The 26,633-nt window shown below is 44.8% G+C and overlaps 2 protein-coding genes across 2 annotated transcripts in view; one reads left to right on the forward strand and one right to left on the reverse strand.

The window, feature by feature from the left end:
* Positions 1–10,265, forward strand: part of PGM5 (phosphoglucomutase 5) — a 167,783-nt gene extending 157,518 nt beyond the window's left edge. The window contains exon 11 of the mRNA XM_045840691.1: positions 8,775–10,265. Within this exon, the coding sequence (XP_045696647.1) occupies positions 8,775–8,864 (90 nt within the window). The 3' untranslated portion in view covers positions 8,865–10,265. The remainder of the gene's footprint in view (positions 1–8,774) is intronic.
* Positions 10,266–13,490: 3,225 nt separating this feature from the next.
* Positions 13,491–18,524, reverse strand: TMEM252 (transmembrane protein 252). The gene is made up of 2 exons (XM_045840766.1): positions 18,185–18,524; positions 13,491–15,149 (listed from the first exon to the last, which is right to left on the reverse strand). Exons 1-2 carry the CDS (start codon positions 18,460–18,462, stop codon positions 14,912–14,914), a joined length of 516 nt encoding a protein of 171 aa, XP_045696722.1. The 5' UTR covers positions 18,463–18,524; the 3' UTR covers positions 13,491–14,911.
* Between the last annotated feature and the right edge of the window lie 8,109 nt (positions 18,525–26,633).

The raw sequence follows: 26,633 nt of genomic DNA on the forward strand, positions 1-26,633 counted from the left end.
CAGAGGAAAACATAGACTGTGTTATCTTCAAAGGTAAATGAACTGAATGTCCAGGGGAAAAACAAAGTCTGGGTTTTTTCAAAAAGGTGATAAATATATCCTTACAAGAGACACATCTTAAACAAATAAACAGAAAATTTGCAAGCTCAAAAAAATGAAAAAGTTATATACAAACAATAACCAAAGTTCTAGCTTTACTAGTTTTAGATAAAGGTCAAAATAATTGTTAATGTTGAAGAAGGACTCCTCAAAGTGACTCAAGTTTGATTCCCCATGAAGACCGAGCAATTTTAAATCTATAAAGCAGAAACTGGATGGAACTATGAGAAGAAACAGAGAAAAAAATCTACACTATCTTTGAAGTGTTTTCGCACTACTCTCAGTAACTAGTAGAACAAATAGATTTTAAAAGTTACTGACGTTATAGAATATTTAAACAACATTGTTAACATGCCTCACTTAATGGACACATATAGATACTACGCCAAACTACATCAACACGTAAATTCTTTTCATGCCATTGGGAACGTGTATAAAAATTAACTGTATACTGGGGAATGAAATCATGCAGAGTATTATCATAAGGACAATTATATTAGAAAGTAATAAAATGCATTCAGAAAAGTATTTATAAATGCCTCTTAAAATCATCTATTCATGATAAATTCTGCAGATAGGGGTCAAAAAGTAAGTCCTTTAATCTTTTAAAGAGTCTTCCTAAAGAAAAATCTTGGACATCAGCTGTGTGTACAGACTGTATTTCTTGCTAACTAAGGAGAACAATTTGATGAGTTCATTTTAGAATTCAAATAGGCTAGGCCTCCAGAAGCAGCATCAGCTTTATATATAATTTGAGTATATATCTTTTATGTATTTTCCTATGAATGCTATATTTCACAATTCTTAAAAGGTAGTTTTCAAATATTGTACCTGGAATGGAGAAACATTTTTACAGTAAAGGTATGAAGATGAATTTATTTAAACCTTTCAGAAAAGGGGAATTTTTCAGCAGCAGAAGGGCGGTCTAGGATGGTGAAATACAGCACAACTTTGCAGTTAAAATCTCAGCACGGACTGGGTACAGAACTGAGCTCTGCACTTACTAGCTGTGTGACTTCAAGCAAGTTGCCTAGTGCCTCTGAGCCTTCTTCCTCACCTGTAAAATGTAGACAATACCACCTACCTCACAGACTATTTGTAAAGCTTAGCTCACTACATGAATCTGGAATAGTGCTTGGTACATACTGGATACTCAGAGCAAGCTATTAAAAATTTCTCAAGGAGAATCAACAAACCATTGATGGGGGCCAGAGAATGCATTTCCTTTTCCTGAGATTTTGCAAGTCAGTAAATCAAGTCTCTGTCTTGCTGTGGAATCAGTCTATTGCCTGTAACCTCAACCCAACCAGGAAAATGTTTTTAAGCAGGAATGAATCTGACGTGCAAGCTGCATACTTACCTGGGGGAGGCCTCACGGCAGTCTTCAGAAACAGGGCCACAGATGCAGGGCTGGGGATGCTGTGCAGGGCCGTGCTGTGTCTCATCTCATGTTACAACAACCCTGTGAGGCAGGAACTGTTACGATCATCCCAGTGTTAAAGATGAGGCACAGAGAGATGAAGAACCTTGTCCAGGAAGTGCTGGAAGATGGGGCCACCCTGCGGGGGCAGTGTGGTTTCCGTTAGGCTTGCCTGTGCACTCCCAAAATGCTAGTTCGGTTTTTGCTTTGACTGAACTTTTTGGGGGAGAATTTTATCTGCTCATATCTTGGAATGGCTTTTCCCCCTCGGAAGAGAGTCTTTGTGGAGCAAGTTTTTATTTTTCTGATATTGACAAGACAGATGGGCTCCCTCTGTGCTACAGGTAAACTCAGATTTACCTGTATTCCTTTTCCATATTCTGTATTTTGGTTAATTTTAGGTCCATTTGGGATCAAGATAGGTAGGTTTATTACATGAACAGGGGATGAAAATTAGGACCATGATTGTATGAACTGTAATAAAGAGCAAATGTTTGCAATGCTTAGCATTCCCACTTAATTTGTGTTAGAAAAATGTATTTGATTTGATTTGAATTTCAGCCATAATTTTGCTGCTTCTGTTTGCTTTTCAAGTGAGTGTCCAATAGCTGGTCATCTTTATTACCTAAAATCTGGAGTAGGTAAACAGGGCGGTGTCTAGCCTATAGGGCACCTTTGAGCAAATTAGGAAAGGGGGCCTCAGTGGGAATGCATAGGGAAGTGAGGCTGGTGGATGGCCTCTTCATGAGAAGACGAAAACATCTGTTCCTCCTCCAGGAAGACGCAACTCCTTGCCAGGCCTCCTGGCTTGCGGAGAGAAGCTGGGGGTAGATTCCACCCCCACGTTCCAGGCTTCTTAAAAAGCAGCCTCAGGTCTCAGGTCCCTGTACTTGGTTCTCCTTTGTTGCACTGTATGAGTCCTAGGGTTTGGAAGTGCAGTATAATCAGAAACTTTCTCCACTACTGAGATGTCCTGGAAACAAAGGCAGGAGATGATTTCAAACTTATAATCATAACAGGTATGAATTGCCCCATAACTCCTGGGATGCAAGAATGTCACATTTCTATATTAGGTGAATCAAACTAGTTTACCGGGGCCACCCCTGTCTGAATTGGCAAGAAGTTCAGCAGTGGCCATCTGGGGCTCCCACCCCTTCCCAGATCAGCTAAGACAGCTCACAGGGGATGGAAAGGCCGCATGCTGTCTTGGAGAAGAGTACAGGTCTCTGTGGTTGCTGTTGCCCCTGCATGTCATCCCACCATCTATCTGGGGTGCGTATCAGTTTAAGGCAAGAATCTGATCAGCTGGCTCAACTTTTGCCCTAGGCTACCTCAGTCACTGGCCAGACCATAAATTGCCTGCCTGTAGGTCAGGACGCACCCTGGTCCAGTCAGCTATGGCCAGGGAGTGAGATCATGTGATATAAACAAGGCCAACTGGTGTTTATCTAGAGCAAAGCATTTCACCACACCACAGAGATGAGCACCTTAGAGCAGAGGCTCTCAAAGTGTGATCCTTGGACTAGCAGTACCAGCAGTACCAGCAGGACCTGGAACTTGTTAGAAATGCAAAGTCTTGGGCCCCCCCACCCAGGCCTCCTGTATCAGGAACTCAAGGGGAGGGAGCCAGCTGCCTGCATTTTACCAAATCCCGCAGATGATTCCAATGCACGCTCAGGTTTGAGAACCACTGCCTTGGGTGAAGCAAACAACACTTGGACTAAAAATGAATATTTGCATGAAATCATGAGCGAAAGTTGGGCAGTGCTGTTCAGCTTTCACCAAAATGGGAATGTTGATGCAAGTTGCCCCTAAGGATCAGGAGAAAGTGCTGTTTGTTATCAATCCCGATTTTGTGGATGTCAGAATGTTAGTGTTTTCTGGTGTTGAATGGTCTTCCTTCTCTGGTTTGCAGCACCTGCCCAGACCGTGAGCTGGGACAAGTACTGTCATTTACCGCCCCCTCCCCCACTCCTTCCCGCAAGACACTTCCTGACGCTCCCACCGCACACTCCTCCTGGAGGCCAGCCTGGCACTGGCTCCCTCCTCAGAGTCTGACAGATCTTGCTTAATAGGTGATTGTGTATCTGGTTAGGATTTTGTTTTTCTCCAAAAAAATCAGTCAACTATTTACTTTGAGTCTTGTGACATTCACATCATATACACCTCTCCTGTCTATTGCTGGTCAGGGTAAGGAGTTGAGTTTGTTAGGGGTTTGTTTTTGTGGCTCTGAATTACATGAACATGGATCAAAACAACAACCACATAAAGCAAGAGATAGGATGGGAAAGAAAGTGAAAGGAGAAACCTTCTCTGTCCTTCCAGAGGGTAGGAACAGCTTAAAACCTAATACAGGAATGGGATTAGGGTGAGGTTAGCAGGGTGCAAAATGTAAGGGGGTGGCAAAAAACCCAGCAATTGAGGTAAATGTTGTAATATGGTATTTTTAAAAATAAAATCAATGCAGAAAATCCAAGATAAACAAAGTGACAAATTTTTAAATAGAGACAGGATCCAATTCCCTGTTTAGCCTGGCAGGTCTGTTCACCGGAGACGACAGCCTAAGGCGCCCAGCCCAGGGCCCGGCCCCACTGTGAGTGCTGTCAGGCGGCGGACACACTGCCTGCTGCGTCTGCTGCAGGGTGGACACTCCCTGTTTCCTGCAGCTGAGTGAAGAACAGCTATGCCAAGCATCCTAAGAAGTAGTACTGGAATTAGAAAAAAGATGCTCTATTCCTAATTGATTAAAGTCTCTATTAGTTTATTTCCTTTATTCACAAAAAGTCACCTTGGAAGTTCCACTCACATCACTGGGAGTGCACTTCCCACTGCCCACCTGCTCTTGGTCAGCGGAGACGGCTGCTCAGATGCCTCGTCTACTGTCTACCGTGGGGCTGGTCTGGGGCAGCGGGACGACAGCCCTGCCCTTTCTCCCTCCCCTCCTCTGAGGCTCGTTTCTCTGTTCTTTTTCTGCCTCACAGGTCTCAGAATCAGAACTGTGTGACAGAAGAACAGTAGAAGAGGTGTCACTAAGTTCTTCCCCCAGCCCAGCCACCCAACACAGGAGTAACCCTGGGCCAATCACGTCTCCTCTCCAGGCTGGGTTTGCTGGTCTGTGATGGGAAAGAATCAAACTAGGCGATTCCATGGTCCTCTCTGCTTCTCAAGCTCTATGTTTCATCCCACCTCAGAAATTTCACATACACGGGCTTCTCATTTTTATCTCCCCTTCTCACTCCCCATTCTGAGGGCCTTTCCAGTGCCTCAGGAAAATTAATTCCCCCCTCTGTTTTTCCCATAAAACATGATTGATGGCATGAGTGAAGTATCTGGGATTCATGTGTATCAAACCTGTGATTTTCTTTTCTCTTGTTTCCTTTCCTCTCTTCCTTTCCTCCTTTTCCTTCCTCCCCTTCCTCCCTCCTTCCTTCCATCCATCCCTCTTTTTCCTTCCTTCCTCTCACTCCTGTGTTGACTCTACACACTCAGGCAGGAAAACAATGCCTTACTTTGTGATTTTCAAATTAATTCTGACTTGCAGCTCCCACAAGGCTGGCAAAAATTCAATCTCGGGTATGTTTAGGGACTCCCCCCAGAACTCCTTAAGGCCCTGCAAACACCTAAAGAGTTTCTAGGTTCCTGGAAAATGGCTCGTGGACCTCAGTAGTGTTTAGTCCCCGGTGAACATCACTGACATCCTTCCCAAACCCTCGGCCCTTGCAGGCAGACAGCCCCACAGCTTCTGGGCCAGGTGGGCCTGGGCTCTTTGCTCAGGTGGGAGCTCCTGTGCTCAAGGTCTTCCTTATCTGGACATTCCAAACTTTGTTCCCTTCCCTTCGGGCTGCATAATAGCCATTGGAGCCTTCTCATGTGACATGGTCAGGACAGGGAAGAGTGCTTGGCTCACTAATCTGGAAAGAGAGTTAACAGAGGTCCTTAAAGGCATACATATCTCAACCATTGTTTTTTAGCACAATATATTACATATATGCTCATTTTTCAGTCTTTTACTTTTGGTCTAAGACCTTTTGTTTAAGAATGACCATACCATTTAGTTGTGATTATTTTTCTTTAAAATATTTTCATTCATAATTCATTATCCATAATGTTCACCTTTAATTTCTTTATAGCCAGTGAGAACTTACAGATGCTGTGAAGCTATATGAGGGAAGAATTTTTTATATTCTTTTTATTTCTCTTAAATATTTCATAGTACCTCACTCACATCTGATTTGACAGGATTAGCTAACGGCCATTGCCTAAGTCTTTCCAGACGTTCAACTTAATTTTCACAGAAAGAACTTCTACCTACATACACTTACACTTCACTGGTTTACAGGTAATTTAATAACTGCAGGCTCTTACCAAGTACTACAGGCCTTAACATAGTTAGGAGCAAACTGAACTGACTCCTGGTAAGCACTTAACTGCTGGGAGCAGAAGTCGGGGAGCATGTTCCATAGTGGCCCGTTGGTCACAGACATCCAGTGTGTTATGGACGTCGATCAGCTGTCCTACAGAAGATGGGAAACACAGGCTCATCTACAGAGTGCAGTGGAGATCAGTAAAGGAGGGTCTGAAGTATTATTCCCAGCATCAGTTACAACTGTGCTCTTGCCAGTAGGTACCAGCACTTAATAAACATACAGAGTGGAAAATCCTGCATCTTGAAATGTACAAGGATGTAAAATAAGTATGTTTTAATTTCAGTTCTTGAAGTTTCAAATTCAATTTCACTGCATTTTCTTAAATTGGTAGGATATTTTAAATGAATCTTTACTTGTTCTTCAGGACCTCAGTTGAAGTGATTGATTTTAAACTGCCTTGTTCAACCTCTTTCATAGGTATCACTGAGGATTTACTGGTATACAGTGATCGCTCACCTGTCTTGGGAGTTACGTTCCAGATACCCCCACGATAGGTGAAAATCCGCGAAGTAGCAGCGTTATATTTATTTTATTATTTATATATATTTTAAGGCTTTATAAACCCTTCTCATACTCCTATAAATCTTTCCCACACTCTTATTAACCTTTCCCACACTCTTATAAACACTTCATATGCTCTTATACACTTTCTACACTCTTAAACCTACGTAATTTTAACAACATATAAAATTCTGTATGGGTACTAACCTGCAATACAGTGAAGCCGCAATAAGTCAACCTCGATATATTGAGGGACAACTGTATTGCCAAAAAAAGAGGAAGGGGATGGGAAGGAGGAAAGAGGGAGAAGAAGACAGGAGAGGAAGAGGAGTGAAAGTGGAAAATTCCTGATTTCCATACAAAATGGATGTTTGGCTCCTAAAGAATCCAGATTCTGCCCTGGCCAGGCAGCTGAGTTGTTTGGACTATCTCCCGTATCCCAAAAAGGATGTAGGCTCTATCTCTGGTCAGAGCACATACTTCAGTTGTGGGTTTGATCTTAGGTCTAGGAGCCTATGGGAGGCAACCAATCAATGTTTCTCACATTGGTGTCCCTCTCTCTCTCTCATCCCCAGTTAGGATTTTTTAAAAAATGCAGATGTCACAATATGGGTATCACATTGACTGTGTACTGAAAAAGTGTTGGAGATTTTTCCTGCAGTAGACTTTTCTGGACATCAGATGGGTTATTGAAAGGAAAAGAGATGCTCTGTTTCTATGTGTCAAGTTTGTGGGTGTGGAACCAGAGGGAGCTACTGCTGGCTTCTTTAGCTATGAAATTACTTTAGATTTTTCATCTCCTTCTAGTGTGCACAGTTGTATCTGAGCCTTGTCATCTAGACGTCTTCATAGAGGAAGATAATTTAATGCATTTAGCCATAAATGTGTTTAACCACTGGCTTTGCTGATAGAGAAATCTTTCCAAAGCATAGCTCTGACAGGGAAAACTTTCAGCTCAAAAACACTCCATCATCTTCCTTTGCCTAATGAATTAAATCCTTCAACTTCACTCTGGCATTTAGATCCCTCAGTTATCATTCAGGACTGGCCTGTATCTACACTGCACTCGGAACACACTGGGCTACTTGTACCCTGGCATCGGCTGGTGTTCTTGTCTGATGAGAACGTATGCATTCCCTTCACCCCCGTTTCTGTTAGGCGTATGTGGGGGCTGCAAGTGACAGAACTCCCCCACCACTCTCCAAAATGACAGGTTTTATTTTCCTCAAATGGTTTGTTTTCTCTTCCTTTATACCAGTATTTCACAAGCTTCTTTTCTGTCAGTATCTCTACTTACTATTTGTTTTTAAATGGACTCACTTTGTTTTTACTTCAATCCATTTACTTACTACAGAAAGTGTATAGTGGTGCTGTACAAGGAAAAACACATTATCCCTAATAAATAAAAGGGCACCATAAAAAGGAATTGAACAAAAATATAGCATGAGAGCATCTTTCACCCAGGGAAAGCTGGCCTGTGGCATGCTCTGCCTTGGTTAAACTGTCCCAGACTGGAGGCAGTTTCTCGTTGACGGCATTAGGAGGGTTGAAGAAGAACGGAAAGTAGAGTGACCTCATTGTTTTGTAAGTAACACCGTGTCCCTGCACCATCTATGATAACCTGTACCAACTAAAATCATTTTGAGTGGTACATGCCCCACACTTTGGAAAACAACACATTAGTCCTATGACATGATGAGCAGCTAATGGGCAAGAAGTGATCTTTATTCCTCATTGTGTCCCCTGTCAGTCCAGGAATCCATTCCTTAGGTCTCTAAACCACCCCACCTCCTTCTAGGGGACATGGAGGAGCCTCAGGAGCCACCGTGTTATTTGGTGGGAGAAATGAGCAGTTATTTCTGCGGCACTAGCCAACTGGAGGGGCCTGTCGTCTTTGACATCTCAGGAGAGTAGGTTCTTCACATTTGGCCTTGGGATGGAGAGCCAATGTTTTTCCTCAAGTTTGTGTGTGTGCGTATGGGGTCGGTGCATGTGAGGAGAGAGGACAGCAGAGGAAGACTGGAGTTTTTTGAACTTCCCTGATTCACAAAGCTCCATCCATGAAATGCTCCAGTGCTCTGGTAGTTGGGTTGTGCAGTTTCCTACCTTAAATCAAAGTTTCTGGGAGTTAGAGGAGACTTTGGAGGTCCCCATCTCCTTGTACAAAACAGGAGACCGAGGCCGGGGAACAGGTGTCCTGCCCATGATGGTCCTGCCTGTAAGGTGCAAATTGGAATGGAATCCAGATGTTTGAGATCAAAACCCATCGCAGTGGCCCTCTGGTGACTGACTGGAGTTGTTCACAGACCTTCTTCCTCCCTTTTCAGGCAGTGCTGAGCCCCCTCATAGCCATCGCGCTGAAAATATCCCAGATTCACGAGCGGACCGGCCGGAGGGGTCCCACCGTCATCACCTGAAGGAAGGAAGGAAGGATCCCTCACCAGGGCCAAAGGAGAGCGCTGAGCAGGAGACACTTCACCCATGCCTTCTTGCTACCTGTTTGTGCCTCTTATGACTTTGGGGGGAAGGGAAGCACAAGAGCTAATTTGCTGGTGGGGGTGGGAGGGAGTGGGTGGGACAAGAAAAACATCTGTTTTGTTTGGCTGTTGGTCAGTTCTTCCAAATGCAATAGGGTCTTCAGTTGTCTGTAAAGCTGCACTGTCACGTGTTACTATATTATCACACAAAGGAAACTCCCCTTTTGTGAAAGGGTAAGTGGGCTAGGAATGTGTTAGTCACGACTCCTGGGCATTGTTGGTCCCGCTGGGAAAAGGTTCTGAAATAGAATCGAGGAGAGCCCAGTGCCGGAGTCCAGCGGACCTGAGGCCACAGGTGCCCCTGGACAGACCTAAGAAAACACTCCTGGGCATTGAGGAGCATTCAACTTTACGTCCCAGGTCAGGTTTTCCATCAGGAAATTTGTAGGAGTCCTAAGAGCCCTCTTCACACCCGCCAACCCCTGACAGCCCACTCTCCCGCCTCTCCACCTCTGGGTCCCGTGCCACCTTCCCTCACATCTTCTGGAGCGGTCTACCAAGCACAACGGCACACTTTTAACAAAACCTATCAAAAGGCGTCTTCCTCTCTTATTCTGTAAATACTAGTTTAGCTATGAAGCTGGCTGCATCCCTTCAGATTCAGCCTTTCATGATGCAGGTGGGAAACAGTTTCTTGGCAGGACTACGTAAATGAACGCTTCACATTTTTCGGACCCTTCCTTGATTCCATCACCTAGGGTGGCACATGGGTTTATACTCATTCCTCTTGGGGAGACAAAATGTCACCATATCTGCTATTTCTCTCTCTGCTATCTCATCTCCCAATAAAGGCCTGTTTTAATGCACTGGTTTGGACACAGTTCAGCTCTTACCTATAAAGGCTGTAAAAGGAGACAATGAAACACTGTAAAAGTAGGAAATGAAGTGGGCACAGGAGGAAAACCTTACTGGGGCTACAGATATGGGCAGAGTGGGGACCCCTGCTGGCAGAAGAGGGTCACAACAGGCTTTCTTTGCCCAGGAAAAGGATATTGCAGCTTTTAGCAGCCTCCCTCAGACTCTGCCAGGACGCTGGGTGCGCGGGACCTGTTTGCGTATGTTTTGCTTCCTTGGGAACGGCACTCTCACTTGTGTCATTTGCACAGATGATGTGGCGTGCTCTGACTGTTGAGCAGTTTGTTATTGCTGTAGTTAAGATTAGTGCAAGCAGAGAAACATCCCCCACAAGGTGTCTGTTTCCATTTTCTATCCATGCTTCTGTCAGAACCGTGCTAGGACATTTAGTATCCAATAAACAAAAAATTCCTTATTTCATCCTTATGCAAAGATTGTGGTGTTTTGCTTATCTGTTTGTTTCGCCCTTTGAGAAACTCCAGGAGCAGTCACTGTCCCGATAAAGCTGCCTTTCAGAACACCAGCAAGGGCTGGTTTTCATCATCATGACCTTGGGAATGTTTTAAATAACTGGAACAGAACAGATGAATTGCTCACAGCAGAAACTGAAGTGGCATTTAGTCTTTTATTGTAAGTATCTTCCCTTCGAAATCATAGGAGGCTGGCTTTGAGCTAAGATTCAAAAGAACTAGTTACGACATTTATCAGGAATGGAATACGGTTTGCCATCTGCCTTCAGTCCCTTGCGCTGTGACCTGCAGGTCCCTGGCGGCCTCCCAGCCACGCCTGGGCTCTGAGTTGGTCAACACTGTTAGATGCATTCTTTCTTGGCCCTAGGTAAGAAAATATTTATTTTTTCTTGAGTTGCTGAACTTTTAACCATTTCGAACTTTCAATGTTCAAATGTAAATTAATCCTCATTTAAAAACTCCTCTTTATTTCTGTATGGAGTCGTGTGCGTCCAGCAGCCCAGTGAACGTTCGTTCATTCAGCAAACACTGGCTGGACAACTCTCTGCAGACTCCTGGGTTTGGTGCAGTGAGATGATGTATCAAACATTATCCCTGCTCCTAGGAGTTCATAATTTGGAAACTGTGACAAGGAGGCTGTGACAAGAACACACAAAGAATCGGGTAGACGTGCATGCCACCACAGAGGTACAAGCCGTGTTCTGTGGAAGTGCACAGAGAATTTGACTCAGAGATGGTAGGACAGTAGACACCTGAGGGGTTTCCCAAAGAGTGGAGTTTCCCGGGACTCGTAACCATGTATGTAATTTCTCCAGGGCCAACTGCACTGAGAACAAAGACTGGGAGTTGAGGGGTGGGAGGGCTTGCTGTGGGCCCAGAGAACGGTTGGCTTGGCTGAGGGGGCCTGGAGCAAACACGGCGTCATAAATAGCAGGCAGAGCCGATGCTGGGCCCAGCAACGGAAGGAAAGCAGCAGCTGCACAGACACCTATTTTTGCGGAGCGGCTCTAGGACGCGGCTTCTCCCTGGAACTTGTTTGTACTCACATTGCCAACATATTCTGTCTGCTTGATGTGACAGCCAGGCTTCTCTTGCTGAGTTATACACACTTGTCCTCTCGTCTTATCCTCAGAGAGATGAAAGACAGGAAGTCTCTCTTCTGCACTTACTGTTCATTGTGTTCTTAAACACAGAGCTCCAGCTACCAGTTTTTCTTAAGAGTGAATGGCTGGAGAAATCCAAGATTTGTGGGGGCCACAGGAGACAATCATAGAAGAAACTATGTATAGAGTGTGGCAAGTATCAGGGCCACTCTGGTAATCAGCTAATATTGAGGGTCCACTCACAACCCCATGGGCCCCCCCAGACCAATGACAGCAACAATATGTGTACAATGCTGTGGTTCCCACCAGGCCAGTGTCACCACCCACACAGAGAGTGTTTGGAAATGTGTGTGTATGTGCCAGGGAAGCCTTTAATGGGAGGGGACCATGGATGCTAAACATCCTGCTAGGTACCAACAAAAAGTTGTTTTGCCCCATCCATGATTCTTGAGTTTATTAGCTGACCTTGAAAGTGGGCAGGCAGCCATTGTTGAAATACATCCACAGCATTCATGGGACAAACAGTTGCATTGCATTGCAGGTGGAAGGGCCTGGACACTACACGAGCACTTCCTGCACGGGAAGCCTCAGATTGATGGCCAGTCACAGGTGGCACGTGGAGCTGACAGCTGGTTGCACTGAGCCAGTGTCCTCTGCAGATAAAACAGGCAATGACACAGATAGTGGTGTGGTAACTTCTCACTGGGCAGCTGTGGGTCAGGGTAAGGCACTGTGGCAGCAGTATCCACGAGCCACGGCAGGTTGGGGGAATGGGAAAAGCACCTGGGGGATCTTGTAGTAACATAACAGATGACCCCCTTTTATTGCTTGGTCATGCACTGGGTGTTCTTTTTGCACTGGGTGTTCTTGAAGCACGTGGACACAGATATCCCAGACACCTGCCTGAGGACATTCCCATGCCTGAGTCGAGAAGGGTCTGAGAAACTATGCACCTTTGGAAATGATGTAACTGCCAGTAAATCAGTCTTTGGCCCTTCAACAGTTGCAAACAGCAAGAGATTATCCGAGGCGTCGGAGCTTAGCAGAATGCCTGCTCCGCTCCAGCCAGCTGCAGTCCCTATCAGAGGAAATGGCCCATGCACTTGACAGCGCACTTGGTATGTGGATCAGCCTAAGTTGTCGTGGAAGTTATAGAACACACTGCAGAGACGCATTATAAACCCGTATCTTTATCCAAGTTCCATGTCTTTTAGCACCTCATGTGTGCCCTGCAATACAGGTGAACTGGGGAGATACATCCCCAAACGCTATGTGTTTAAGTAGTATCCTAAAAGATGGTTAAGATTGTCTGTAAAAGGACTTGTGACTTTTTGTGTGGAGGGCTTAAAAATACCCATACTACATCTCAGGGATGCAAAATATTTGCAGCATAAACTATCCTGTAATTGACCTGATACTATGCTCATCTTCTGGGGAGGGCACTTAAACTTGCTGTTCAAAAGGACGTTACAAGATTAAAATACTAGGAGCCATTGCCTCCGAACATTTCCCTTTCCTATTGACCCATGAGTCTCCCACTCACATCTGAGAAGAGGGAACAAGCGAAGACACTCTGCTTGGAGGTTTGCCTCTTTTCTGCTGTCTCACTATCTAAGTGCCCTCCCTGTCATTCTGGAATCATGGTTCTCAGTCCATCACCATTAATTTTATCATAATCTTACAGAGGAAAGGGGAATACAGTGTCTACTTCCCCTGAGTGAATCCCCCAGGGGTGGCCAGTGAATTCTGATCAACCACAGAGGAGCCTTTTGTCTGACTTGCCCAGTGGGTTTCATTGCTGGGCCTGTCTCAGGTAGGATGCGTTTTGGGTGATACCTGTGTTCTTGATGCTTGCTTCAGAGTATGTATGCTTTTAAAAAAAACAATGAATTAGTAGTATTCCATTTCAAAAAGCACCTGGCTAATTTTCTGAATCAATAGTTTTTGGTCAGTAATGTTTGGTTTTACAGAACAATTAACTCATTTGGGTGCTGTGTTAGTTCCACATAGAGAATGAAACTTTGACTTATGTTCCCCTATTGATTTTTTTTCTGATAGAAACCAGTGGCAAAAAAAGAGAAAGTTTAAGTACAAAATTTATTGCAAAGATATCAAAACAATTTTCTTATGTAAACCAAAATTAACATGTGTTTCACGTGCCTACCAGTGGTTGGGAAAACCATCTCTAACAAGTGCAAACTCTGGATGAAAGCCCAGGGCTAGAGCTTGTTCAGGTCTGTGAATGTGCTCAGCTCGGACCCCGGGGAAATGTCAGGATGCTGTCTCAGCAGAGGGGTGGAAAGAGATGATTAAAGAGGAATAATAAACCACATTGCTAATACACGATCACCTCCCTGTTGGACAACCTTGAGTGACCTGCGTACCCACTTACCTTGACAAATCCTGATGTCAAGGATTTAAATCACAGATGCCCAAATTCATGCTTCTGTAACTGTAAAGGGACCAGGATTTCCTTTTATGTGGCTTTCTGTGTGTTTGTCAGGACCCGCTTCATCTGTGCACTCAGCCCTAACGGGGAAGAGAAGGCCTTGGGGCCCCATCCCATCTCAGTAACCCTCTTTCTCCTGGAGATCTCTTCATCCTTCCTGTCGCAGCCCAAAGCCCCTCCTGTGCGTTGGTGCCCAGTCACCTACAGCTGCCTGTGACCCTAAGGAACCATCTTTCACGATCAGTTGAATGATCAGAGGAAAGGAAACTATACTCAGAGGTGAGGGCCAAGCTCCTGGGCAGAACACCTGGAGGCCTTATTTACATTTTAAACAAGAATCTACCAGATGAACCCTGAAGCAACCTCTGTGGCCTTTCCAGGGGCTTTAACTCTTGCAGCAACCCTGGGGCTCCATCCTATTGGGGCCCATTTTCTGAAGGAGGAGGGAAGGCCAAGCTGCTCCTTGTGAGGAGGGAAGTAAGACAGGGTTAACCCAGGACAAAAGTTGGAAATAAATACATCCTCCCATGCCCCTCTACAGACACTCCTCCATCCTCCCGAAAACAAGTGCATGTTATTGGGAAAGTCTTAACTTCTCACAGCCTCAGTGTATGCATCTGTACAATGGGAACAGCCATTGCACCTGTCTCTGAAGGTTATAATGAGGGCTAAATAAAAAGCACAAAGTTCATAGTATGGAGGCTGCCATATAAAAAGCATTCCACAATGGTTAGATATTAACCCCAGCATAAATTCTTCACTCCGTAGAGAAGGAAACTGAGGCCCGGAGAGATGAAGGCTGTTGTCCCAGCTCTAAAGAAAGCATCAGGCTGTGTCTCTTGCCACCACCCTGCCATCCAACTTGTCCTCTTGGAATAAAACATTAAATATAATAAAGCTGACAACATTTCTTACAGAGTCATGATTTCCTCGGGGAGCTCATGAGCAGGGTTTTTGACCTGGCTTTTCCTCCCACAGTCCCTTGCCTACTTTTATTTTTAGCAGCTGTATGCCCTGAGGGTGCATCATGCATAGTGGAGAGCTTCCCCCTCAGCACTCTCGGCTTTGTCTCTCAGTGTCCTGCGCTGGTGTTGCTGCCACCACTCTGTCCACCACGGAGTCGTCATAGGATGGGGGTGCCTCTCGGTGAACATCCTTTTCATCCTCAAATTCAAGGTCCCTCTCTGTGTATAGAGGTGGAGGAACATCCGAGGCCTCCTGCTCTGCGGGATAGGTTTGCTTTTCAGCATCAAGACCTTCTTCATAAGCAGGAGGGTAGAAATCTGGCCTGGGGGAGAAAATGCCGCAAACACATGTGTTATTTAAGTGGTTCATGCCAAAGAGGCATATGTCTGCCTCTCTCAGATCCCACTGTGCAAAGTTAAACTGTTAAGAAACATTGATTTTGAAACAGATGTATTTCTTCCCTGGCATCGCTAGTTTAAAAAAAGGTGCCACTCTTCCAGCAGAGCCCTGTTTATTAGCCGTAAGATGTGGGTCTCTGTAGTCACTTTTCTCAGGGGGTTATTCCAAGCTATCCCCTCTCTTACTCATTGGAAGCAGGGACTTTCAGTGTGAGATCCTCAGCAGAGGTAGGGGACATGGGGGCCTTGACTGTGGAACTCCCTACCCAGTTATTTAGTCCATTCACACCCTTGTCCCCATTCACACACATCATCTCCTACTGAGCTGCAATCACTGTCTCAGGTCCTCCCAGCCAACAAAATAATGAATGAAAACCAGCTCTGTGCAGTTCCCTGAACTATAACAGATGCTCCTCTCTTTCCCATCCACTTTTTTCCACTTTTTCAAGCCTTGACAGCTAGTAAAAAAAAACAAAAACAAACAAATAAGCAAAAATTACAACAACCCATATGCGTTTTTCCCAAGCTGTTTCACCCGAGAACTTTATGTCGATTGCAGCTGCAGCCTTTACCATGCCAATGGCGGACAGTGCCCTTCATGCCAGAGCTGACATAGGCATCAGTGCTCTTGCCCAGTGTGGCTAATTGCTAAATCCTTCCGGCTTCTCCATTGTGAATAGGATTGGGGGTGGCATGGAGGTGAGGAAGAGAGAGGGTGAACTTGGTTGAGTTGTGTATTTATAGAGTGAATTCTCCCAGCGCCTACAGGGAGTGTTTGTGGTGTGTAACCACAACAGAACAGGCGCTGCCACTTGGACCACACTCCCTTCCAAATGTGACCAGGCCCAGAGCCAAAAGGCTGAAGCTGCTGTCTACTGTACAGCCCCAAGCTCAGCCTCCACTCCGAATAGCCCGGCTGTGTCACGGGGCACAAGTGTGAAGACACTGAAGACAGGAAGGTGGGCTGTCCCCTAGAGTAATGTGAGAGGCTCAGGGGTGACTGCCGCCTGCCCCACAAATCTCCTTCACCTCTCACAATGGCCCCCGCCTCCCCCTACAGCAGGTCATGTTCCCAGTGCCCCGTGCCCTGCATTCTATCCTTGCAGACACATTTGCTTTACACCTTAACCTGGGAACCCATTTGGAATGCAAATGCTTCTGAGAAATGCAACTTTGGACTGACTTGGGAGCCATTTTGAATGGGCCGGGCTCTATCAGATGCAGCAGGAAGAGGCAGCAAAAGGGGACATCACGATGTCCACAGTCTGCTTTAAAGCGTTTCTGCACAGTGTGATGCTTTGCGTTATGCAAGTGTTAGCAACTTTAAGCCACACCCAAAAGGTAATCAGTTATACTTCTCAGGAGGCAATCATCTAACATTTATACAGAATAAAACCAGCACTCCAGAAAAATCTTCTACAATCACTTTGGTTATCTTAGTTTTTACCAAATGCAGAGACCTTGCTAATAGGTATAATAAACATTGGAAATGAGTCAGGGTTATTATAATTCACACCATTCATTAACATAATAATGTCAAAAATCAAGTCATGGGTAAAATTACAGTTATTCAAAATTCACAGAGTAGCTAAAATATTTTAGATAAAGTAGGTAAAAGAACTTATGGAGTCCTGCAGCCTGTACCTTAAGGATGATACCCGATGTTTTATCCCTAAGTGGTCCCATTTCAGCCAAGAATGAGGAGGCTTTTGGTTGTCTGATACTGACCATAAGGCTAACTGATATTTTTTAATGTGGTAAAGTACACATAACGTGAGATTTACCACACTGGCCGAGTGTGCAGTTCGGCGACACTGAGTACGTGCACACTGCTGTTTGACCATCGTGCTGTTCTCCTCCCAACTGTGCCACTCCTCCACCTCTCGCCCCGGTGACCACTGTTCTACTTTCTGTCTGTGAATGTGACTACTCTGGGTACCTAATATAAGTCGAATATATACACATTTGTCTTTTTGTGTCTGGTTTATTTCATGTAGCATAATGTCTTCAAGTCTCATCATGTTATAGCATGCGTCAGAATGTCCTTACTTCTTAAGGCCAAAACGTATTCTGCTTTGTGTGTACACTGCATCGTGCGTGTCCCTCTGAAGTAATGGTCATTTCCACCTTTTGGTATTGTGGAAAATGCTGCCATGACCATTGGTGTACAAGCTTCAAGTCTGCACTTTTGATTCTTTTGTCTAATACCCAGAAGCAGAATTGCTAGATCAAATAGTGATTATGTGTTTAATATTTTGAGCAATTTTCATGTCATTTTCCATAGTGGCTGCACCATTTTACATTCATGCCAGCAATGCACTAGGTTTCCAACTTCTCTACATCCTTGCTAATACTTGTTTTCTGTTCGTTTGTTTTTTAAATAATTGCCATCCTAGTGGGTGCAATGTGGCAAGGTTAACTGAATCTCACCTCTGGATTATTGCTTTGCCTCAAATGAATCTTTCATGTGAGGTATGATCAAAATAACTAAAAGGGTACCTAAAAGCTGGGACTTCACTGAGCTCATAAAGAGGTTGCAGGGCTTGCTCCTTTGTTGTGGGGCAGAATTTGGTTCTGGACTTGCCCTTCTTATAACCCTACAGCTGGACTACAAAGAATAACTAACCACCAGCAGCCTCTAAGGAAAGCTCCCATGATACAACGAAACAACCTTGGAGCTGGGCCTCTTACCTTGGCTGAGGTGGGTTTACAGTGTGTTTGTGGCGGGCGGGGAGCCTCTGAGATAAATTTCCTTTACTTCACATTTTTCCCCAGAGGCAGCCCCATTGCTCCTAATCACTAACCTGGGAGTAACCGCCTGAGGATAAAGCTTTGGCTATAGACAGGCAGCCCCATGAGACAGGTAAGTTGTTCCACCGTGGGGTTAGAAGTCACTCAGCTTTGCCAGAACTCAGCCCCATGTCAGCCCTCATCAGTCGTCTGGCTTCTCAACACATACCTGTCCACTGTGGCCAGGCCCTCGGGCCCATGAGCAAGGTGTTGTCTGAGCACGTGGCTGAACATCCCTTTGTTTCCGCTCGCCTGGCGGTAGGTGCTCCAGAAAATTCCACCCAGAAGGATCACAAACCCCAGAGGCAGAAGCAAATAGGCCAGGATCAGGTTCACCCGACAGCTGACGATGGAGCCCGAGGACACGAAGAAGGCCCCCAGGCAGACCATCAGGAAGCCAGTCAGGAGGGCAAAGGCACAGAGAACTGCGCTGGTTCTGTTCTGCATCCCTGCACCTTTGGGACCCAGCTCCCTGACCCTGCCACTCCCCTGCTTCCCTTCCTCAGAGAGAATGCTCTCATTAGCCAGCTCGTAGCTTTATACGCTCCAGGACCAACTGGCCTTTGGACAATTAAATGAAGCAGGCACTTAGAAGCTATTCATTAACCATGGAGAGTGACTATAATATCGTTGGAGGATTAACCTGAATACACAGCACTGTGTACTCTAGAAAGGAGTGGCTTCTCATAGCTGTCTCATTCTACTGAGTTGGATGGACCCTCAGTTGACTCGGTTACTTGAGAGGTGGTTTCCCATCCTTGAGTTAAAGGGCACTGGTGTCTTAATCCCCACGGTGGGTAACTCCTCACTAATGCTAGAGAAATCAGCATTCCTTGATGAGCAATCTTCTCTGTGGTTTGGCAGGAAGTCCTTCCCTGATTTCTTCTTCCTTTCTCTATACTAGAAAGATTTAAAAAGGAGGAGCAGGGGGGCTGTTAACATGATTGTCTTGCGTGTTTCAATGACTCTCCCTTTATTACCCTACCACTGCCATACTGAAAAAATTCCAAGTGAAAAGCCCATGGAGTGAACCCCCTGATTCCTTCTATATTGACAAGAGGAGCATCAGCAGGAGAGGAAAGAGAGTGCTGCAGAGAACTGTAGTAGACAGAGCTTTGGGAATCTGGAGCACACTCTAGGGATGGCTGTAAAAGGTGATGGTCAGGTGACTTGTGCTCTGACTGGTTTTGTATCTTTCCCATTGCTGGGGCCCAAATGTTGAGATCTAGTTTCATTTCTGCTTAACACATAGGTGTTAGGTAAAAATATTTGGCTGTTGCTCAACCACTGGTCACCATTCTTGCCCTACTGGGAATATTTGAGCCAGATACCACCCTTCTGGCTCTCAAAGAAAAGGCCACAGGCATTTGATAATGGAATATTCCCTAAAGTGTGTAGCATGTTACGGCCTCCATACAGAACAAACAAATATGTGTGAGAAGCGCCGCCTACTCAATCCCCAGCCTCCCTCACACACATCTCAGGGTTTCACAGAGCATACTAGCATATGAAAAGCTCTGGAAAGTTCTGCAACCTTCTTCCCCTCACCACATAGATTCAATATATTAACTAAAATTTGTTTTGGTAGATGCTGCTAAAAAATGTTTCCCGTCCTCTCCCCTGCATCTTTGCTCTATGTAGTGTTACCTGAAGGAATCCTTCTAGGACCAGTCTCCTCTTTTATGTCCAGAATTCAGTTCTCCCATCTTGACTGTGTGGTTGTAGACACCTTCTTCCAGAGGGTACCTGGTCCGTACCTAATTCTTTCTTTTTCTTATTTGATGCATGTTCCTGCCAAAACCCTGCTGCCTAGAGGGCCCTTGGGTCATTTCTGTCCAGAGATATTAGCTGCAGTTCCTTTTTGCTATTCCTCCACCCCATGACTCCATTACTTTTATTTTCCATGCACTTTCCTAGTGGAAAAGACAGTTCTTTGCCCAATAAATGCATGCATAATGTTAGCCTTACACCTACCATCTTCTCAGCTTTACTTTCATGTTATAAACTAGGAGAGAGACAGAAAGACGCTGGATCAAAAACGCTATAAGGTACATCCCCATTCTACCTCCCAACTTCTACCTTTATTAGCTTCGACCCTTACCCTGAACTACTTGCATCTCCTAGTGTTGATATTATCCTTGAAATCTTAAAACAACTCTTTTTTCCCTTCTTCCCCAGTTGGTCTTGAGGTTGGCAGATTTCTAAGGTGACCCCCAATGATCCCTGTCCTTTTGAGTATGGGCTGGACATAGTGACTTGATTCTAACCAATAGACTATGACAAGTGATGGATGTCACTTCCAAGAATAGGTTATAGGAGATTGTGACTTCTGTCTTGCTAACGCTCTCTCTGTTGCCCTCAGAGTTTATAGCCTGTGAGGAAGGAAGCTGCCATATTAGGGTGGCCCATTAGATAAGGAACCAAGGGCAGCTTCCACCCAACAGTCAGTGCAGATCTGAGGCCCTTCATCCATGAGCCAGTGAGGAGCTACATCTGAATCTGGAATCAAATCCTTGTCTGATTAAGCCTTGAGGTGACTATGACCTAAGTGACACCTTGATTGAGAGCTCTTGAAGCCAATGACTCAGCTAAGTCATGCCCAGATGCCTAACACACAGAAACTGTGAGGAGATAAGTATGTGTTGTTTGTAAGCTGCTGAGTTTTGTGGTGATGTGTTAGGCTGCAATGGAAGACTTACACAGTTCTTTTGGACCTGGAAACCAGAAGAGGCAATCAGTGTTAAACGTTTACACTGCACCTGACACACAGAAAATGCCCTAAGTTAGCTATAATCATCCTCACTGTTATTGTTATTATTACTACTGCTGTGATTCCAAAAAGCTAGGAAAGACACAAGATTCCCAACTCTAAGGACTGCAGTAGGAGTTGGGTCCCAGCAACAGGTAAATGGTAGGACCCTGGAGATACTATTAAGTATTAAAAGAAGGAGGGAGAGCACTCTCCATGACAAATGCCCACCCAAAGAGTTGGGCTTCTTTGTTTTAGAAAAAGTAGGGGGTGAATCAGACTGGGTGTTAGTACAGGTCAGGACTAGTTCCGGTGACCACATGAATATTTGAGCAAGTAATTATTTGTATACTTTCCCTCTTCCAGTTCCAATACAGGATAAATAGTGCCTTGTAGTTTGTCAGATAGATTCTTCACCTCCATATACTTTAAAGAGGATCCTGTCATTCCAGAGCAGTGTGTTTTGTTCTTGTTGGTTCTCTGTTTCGGTGAAAAATTGAATAAGAAAGAGCATAATCCAAGAGATGGCAGGAAGATGAGAGTGGATAGTGAATTCACATAAGATCCCTGGGTTCAGGTTTTTGAGGAGTTTATCCTGAATGAGGTGGTACATCAAGGGGAAACTACAGAGGAATCTGTAGTCTCTGAAGAGAGTAGACGAGAACGGGAGAAAGAATCAATGTAGAAATAGGCAGCATTGCCTGGAACCATGTGTGTCCTTCATGATGGTCGAGATGTACCGTGAAGATTTTATGATACAGTTATTCTTTCATGTCTGTGGTTTTTTATAAAATATATACATTATTGAATAATTACAGTTCTTTCTCCTGTGACTCAGCTTCAGTTCCGCACCACATGCAGCACTGCTGTACAAGAGTTATCCCCCTTCGATGCCTCAAAAGTGGCCAAGGATAACTAAAACCTGTAGTTTAAAGAAAAATGTTAGCACTTGTGGTTTCCCGATCATTTGTGTTGTGGTATGCCCACTTTTCCCTACAGTCACTGGCAGTGAAAAGATTTTTTTTGAATAGTAGAAAATGAAAGCAGGTGTGTGCTTGCTCCCATGACAGTGAGAGCACACCAGCGCTGGGAGAAAGCACCAGATCCGCATCAGTTGTGGAGCGACGGAGACCTGCGGCCAAATCCTCAGGCTGGGGAAAATAAAAAGAATCCAATAAAGAACCAAACACCAAAAAATCACTCGAAGCCCATTTCAGGAGACCTTTGGGCTTTTGTCTGGGATTCTTTATGGTCAGCCCTGTCTTCTGGGTCTGCCTTCACTCCCAGGCCAACTTCTCCATTCTTGTCCACCTCATCACTTACCCAGCACTGAGTGACACCAACTCCTCTTCAAGGTGGAGAAACTGCAAGAGGCAGAGATCGATGACTCACCTAAGTTTATACAGACAACATGGGACTGATGGTAAACGCATACCCTGGGAGGAGTATGGACAGAAGCCCACCTTCCAGAGAGGAATATTCTGGGACCCCTTGGAATCCTCCTGTCCCAATTCCTAGCCCTTCAACATGGGACCCACCTAGGAAAATGATGTTTTGCCTTTAATCCATTTTGCTTATTATTGGTGTTGTAACAGGGTACAGAACAAAGGTCCCCTGAAAACAAGATAAAACCCCCACAAACCTTGATTGGGGGAAGGAGGAACTGGATGGTACAGCATTTGAGATACTTTGCCTAACAATGGCAAGGTAATAGTCATGCCTTTATGGAAGGAGAGGGGACTGTCACCCACGGTGAAAGGTGTACATGACTCTGAGAACATTCAGAGACTTGTGATACAGCTAGGGGAGCTTAATACAGAGCCTGTGTGAGGGGCAGGGGGCTGATGCCCACCCTGGAAGTCACTGGGAACTCCTGCTCTGATTAAAAATGGCAGCCAAAAGAAGGTAAAAGATACGGGGGAACTAGCAAAAATGGTACATCATTGGAGAGGCCATATACAAGGTCACATAGGAAGTTCCAGGCCAAGCATTTAAAATTAGGGCGGGCTGAAAGAGAAGAAGACACATGGTCTGAAGGTGTATAGATGGGAGTCAGCTACAAGGGCTGGTGTGTAGGAGGAAGCCACACGGGCTAGAAGGGTATAGGAGAGAGTGCACTATGAAGAGAAGAGGTACAGAGTGAATAAGAAAGACATGGTGGTCTGCCATGAGGCCTGGTGTCTAAGGGAGAAGCCATGCAGTCTGTAGTGAGAGAGGGGCTAACTTCTGCTTCTCTGAAGTATGTACATAGAAGTGACTCTCTTGGGACATGCGCCTCCCTGGACTCCACCATGACCTAGTGTAACATGGCCCATGTTTCCCTGAACCGCTGCATGGAGACTGAGAACAATATACCCCAGATCTGGAAGGAGACAGCTGCTGCAAGAGGATGTTGACTCTGAAACCCATAAGTGCACATTTCAGAGGGATGGAGACCTGTTTGTACAGCCGGCTTAAGAACAGATAAGGATATGGGGAGCCTCTGGGCTTGGCTTTGGCTTGCAGCCTTTTCATGAGCAAGGGAAGTGCTGGGTCTTGTGGGAGAGGAGGACTCCAAGCAGGACTACACTCAGCCCCTCAGGGTTGTACCCTGTTAATAAAACCTGTTTCCTTCAACACTCATTGTTGGGTCGTGTGTCAAGGCACCATGTGGCCGAGCCCCAGTTTGCTCAGTTACTGTGTCATTCTTAAAAATTCACCGATTGGCAAAAGTGCCTGGCTTGGCAGTAGGCAGTAACATGTTATTTGGATGACAGCCAAATTATCTTAACACGTAATCACTCTTTCAGCACTCTGTTCCTTTGAGCATGACTGCCCCACGAATGCAGTTCTGAACATTGAGTGCAACTGTGTTCCCTCACCATTCTGCTTTCCACATTGGTGCCCCTAAACCCTCACCCTCCTTTCAAACTCTCCGTACAAGGTATAAATACTTAGGAACTTCTGACAACCCCTACCCAGTCATTGTTTACTGGATACTTGACTCCATACCCTTCTTTAAAAATAGGACAGGTATATTATTGCCTTGGGTAAGAACTAGATGGGGACTTTGGAAGGAAGCTAATGGTGTGTAGAAGCTGGTACAGAGAAGGGGCATGGAGCCAAGAGCTGAGGCTGAGTAACCAGATTTCAGAAGGTCACTTTGGTTCAGGAAGTGAGGCTTTGTGGGAGATGGGGAAGGTGAGCCTATGCGTAGCGAGCAATGTCAACAGGGTCTGATTTTATGGTGGTGATTACTGAGTGATTTCTGGATTAGCCTTTCACACGTGTGGGTTCACTGAACACTGTCCATTTCCTCCTCCTCTCTTTCCTGTTTTCTTTGCTTTTGAAACTCCTCCTACCTCCACCTCTCCTTTTCTCCTCACTCATTCATGGAGAAGATTAAAATGAAGGTATTTTTAGGCTGACAGAGCACAAACAGCTTCTCAGAAAACATGTAGCATTGTGAGGTAAGGTGATATCACATCATCACACAAAATGCACACTCCCCCTGGAATGAAACCTAGCGAGCCTCAAATAAAATGACAAATTCTGGCCCTAGCCAGGTGGCTTAGTTCATTGTAGTGTCGTCCTATACACCAAAAAACTGTGGGTTCAGTCCCCCGTGGATCAGGGCTCACATGGGAGACAACCAATTGATGTTTTCCTCTCACATCCATGTTTCTCTCTCCTTCTCTCTCACTCTTTTTTTTAAAGATTTTATTTATTTTACTTTTAGAGAGAGGAGAAGGGAGGGAGAAAGAGAGGGAAAAAAACGTTGATCTGTTGTTGCCTCTGGAGTACCCCCTATTTGGGGACCTCACTGGCAACCCAGGCGTGTGCCCTGAGTAGGAATCAAACTGGCAACCCTTTGGTTTGCAGGCCCGCACTCAATCCACTGAGCCACACCAGCCAGGGCTCTCTCATTCTCTTAAATCAATAAAAACATATCTTTAGGTGAGGATTAAAAAAAGGAAGAAGATAAATTCTGTTCTAGAAGAGGTCAGCTTCCTATTTAATCTGCAGATAAGCCAGAAGAGATTTAATTTCTTCTGGAGACTAATTTCTCCTTGGAAAACTGAAAGATCAGACTTCATGGCACTCTGGATCAAAGCAAAAGCCTCAAGGCAGGGCAGAATTTGATGGCCTGGATTTACACCAGCTGGCACGGTGTCCCGTAACCTGTAAACGTGAAGTGAGTTCCATGCCTGCCTCATGAAGGTCTTTCTCTTTAATGCTGATCTTCAGTTTCCCACCTACAAATAAATCCTAATACACATTCAGTAGTCTCATTGTTAGTAAGAATACAGAGTGTCATTTTCAAATTTCTATATGTATATGGTAGCATAAATCAAAGAGTTTAATATCAACACAGACCAAAATTTTCAGTATAAAACTCAAATAAAAATCAAAGGAGACCTGCAGCATCTGAAATTTTCTTTAAAAAAGCATTATAAATGAATTATTTATTTTGCTCATTCTGAAAATTGCATATAAGCTAACAATTGAAAAGGTTTTTAGAAGCAATGACAGCCTAGGAGCAATGAGTAGTCATTTTACTCAACATGTGCTCCCTACCACCATGTCTCACCCTCCAAAACCAAGCACGTTTGCAGAAATAGCTGACTCTAGGTCTCCGGCAGAAGACTAGGAGACATAATTTTGAACTAGAAAGCAAGGAAGCTGACAAAAACTCCAGGAGTTATTCTAAGAGTCATAGGAGGTAACTTGCAGGGGCCTTCACGAGCCCACAGTTTCCTAACCTCAACATTATTGGTATTTTGAGCCAAGTAACCCCTTGTGGTAGGGGCTTTCCTGTGCATTGTATGCTGTTCAGTAGCAATCCTGACCTCTACCCAGTGTCTCCAGATGTTGTTTAATGTCTCCTGGGGGTCAAACTTGTCCTTGGTTGAGAACCACTGCAAAGCCCAAGATGGGATGATTTGAGCACCAAAATTTCAAAAGCTAAAATGACTTGAAACAAATAAAATACACAAGAATTTACAAGTTCATAATGTTGCTTCAGCACAGAAAAATTGGTCTTCTCTAACCTTTGAATGCCTTTCCCTCTATTCCCTTTGCTCCCTGCATTACAAATTCTGTAGAGTGATGTAGCAGCTTCTGGAAATCTCTTCATCTCTTTGTACTGTGTTCTGGAAGAATTCCTTGGCCCAGTGTTCTAGGTCTCTACTTTAACCTTCATCTGTGCCCACTTGGATATTTATCCCATTTTTTAAGTAGCTGGTGACTGTATTTTCAATAATCCAGAAATCTGATCATTTCTTTCACAGAGTTGCTTTTCTATTTTGCGGCTGCAATAATCACCCTAGGGGATAAAGGTTCTAGTCATAGGAGCCAGCTCCTAGGGTGTGTAAAGTAGGATTTCTAGATGCAAGATTACCTTGGTGTGGGAGTGTCCTCTCCCCAGTACACGAGGTCTAGGAATCTCTCATATCAGAAGCATCTTATGGTTTCCTTTTCTCATCACCTCTGCCTACCTCAGGTCTTGCTGTATGTGTAGAACTAGCAGATTGTGCTATACTTCTGAGTGAGCCCGTCCGATAGGAGACCCCCCAGTTCTACTGTTTATAGCTGTGTTACTGGGGTTTTAACATGGGGGCAAACACCATTGTTGCCAAAACTTCAGCATATGAAGGACACAGGTGGATTGTGACAGGTCCAACAGACCACGATGCAACCTTTTAATTTAATGACGGCCCCGCCACTGTACTTGTTAACCCTGACATTGAAGTTCCTCTAGGAATGTTAGTGTACAAAACAGCTCTTTCCTTGGCAGTTTCCATCTACTGTCTTTTGTCTACTCTTATTGCTCTGTCCATTCAATTATATCTTTGTGGGTTTTTTTGCCCTAGGAAACCGTCAAATTTTC

The sequence above is a fragment of the Phyllostomus hastatus genome, unplaced genomic scaffold (genome assembly GCF_019186645.2).
Source record: "Phyllostomus hastatus isolate PE091 unplaced genomic scaffold, TTU_PhHast_1.1 phas_contig_34, whole genome shotgun sequence".
NCBI lineage: Eukaryota > Metazoa > Chordata > Mammalia > Chiroptera > Phyllostomidae > Phyllostomus > Phyllostomus hastatus.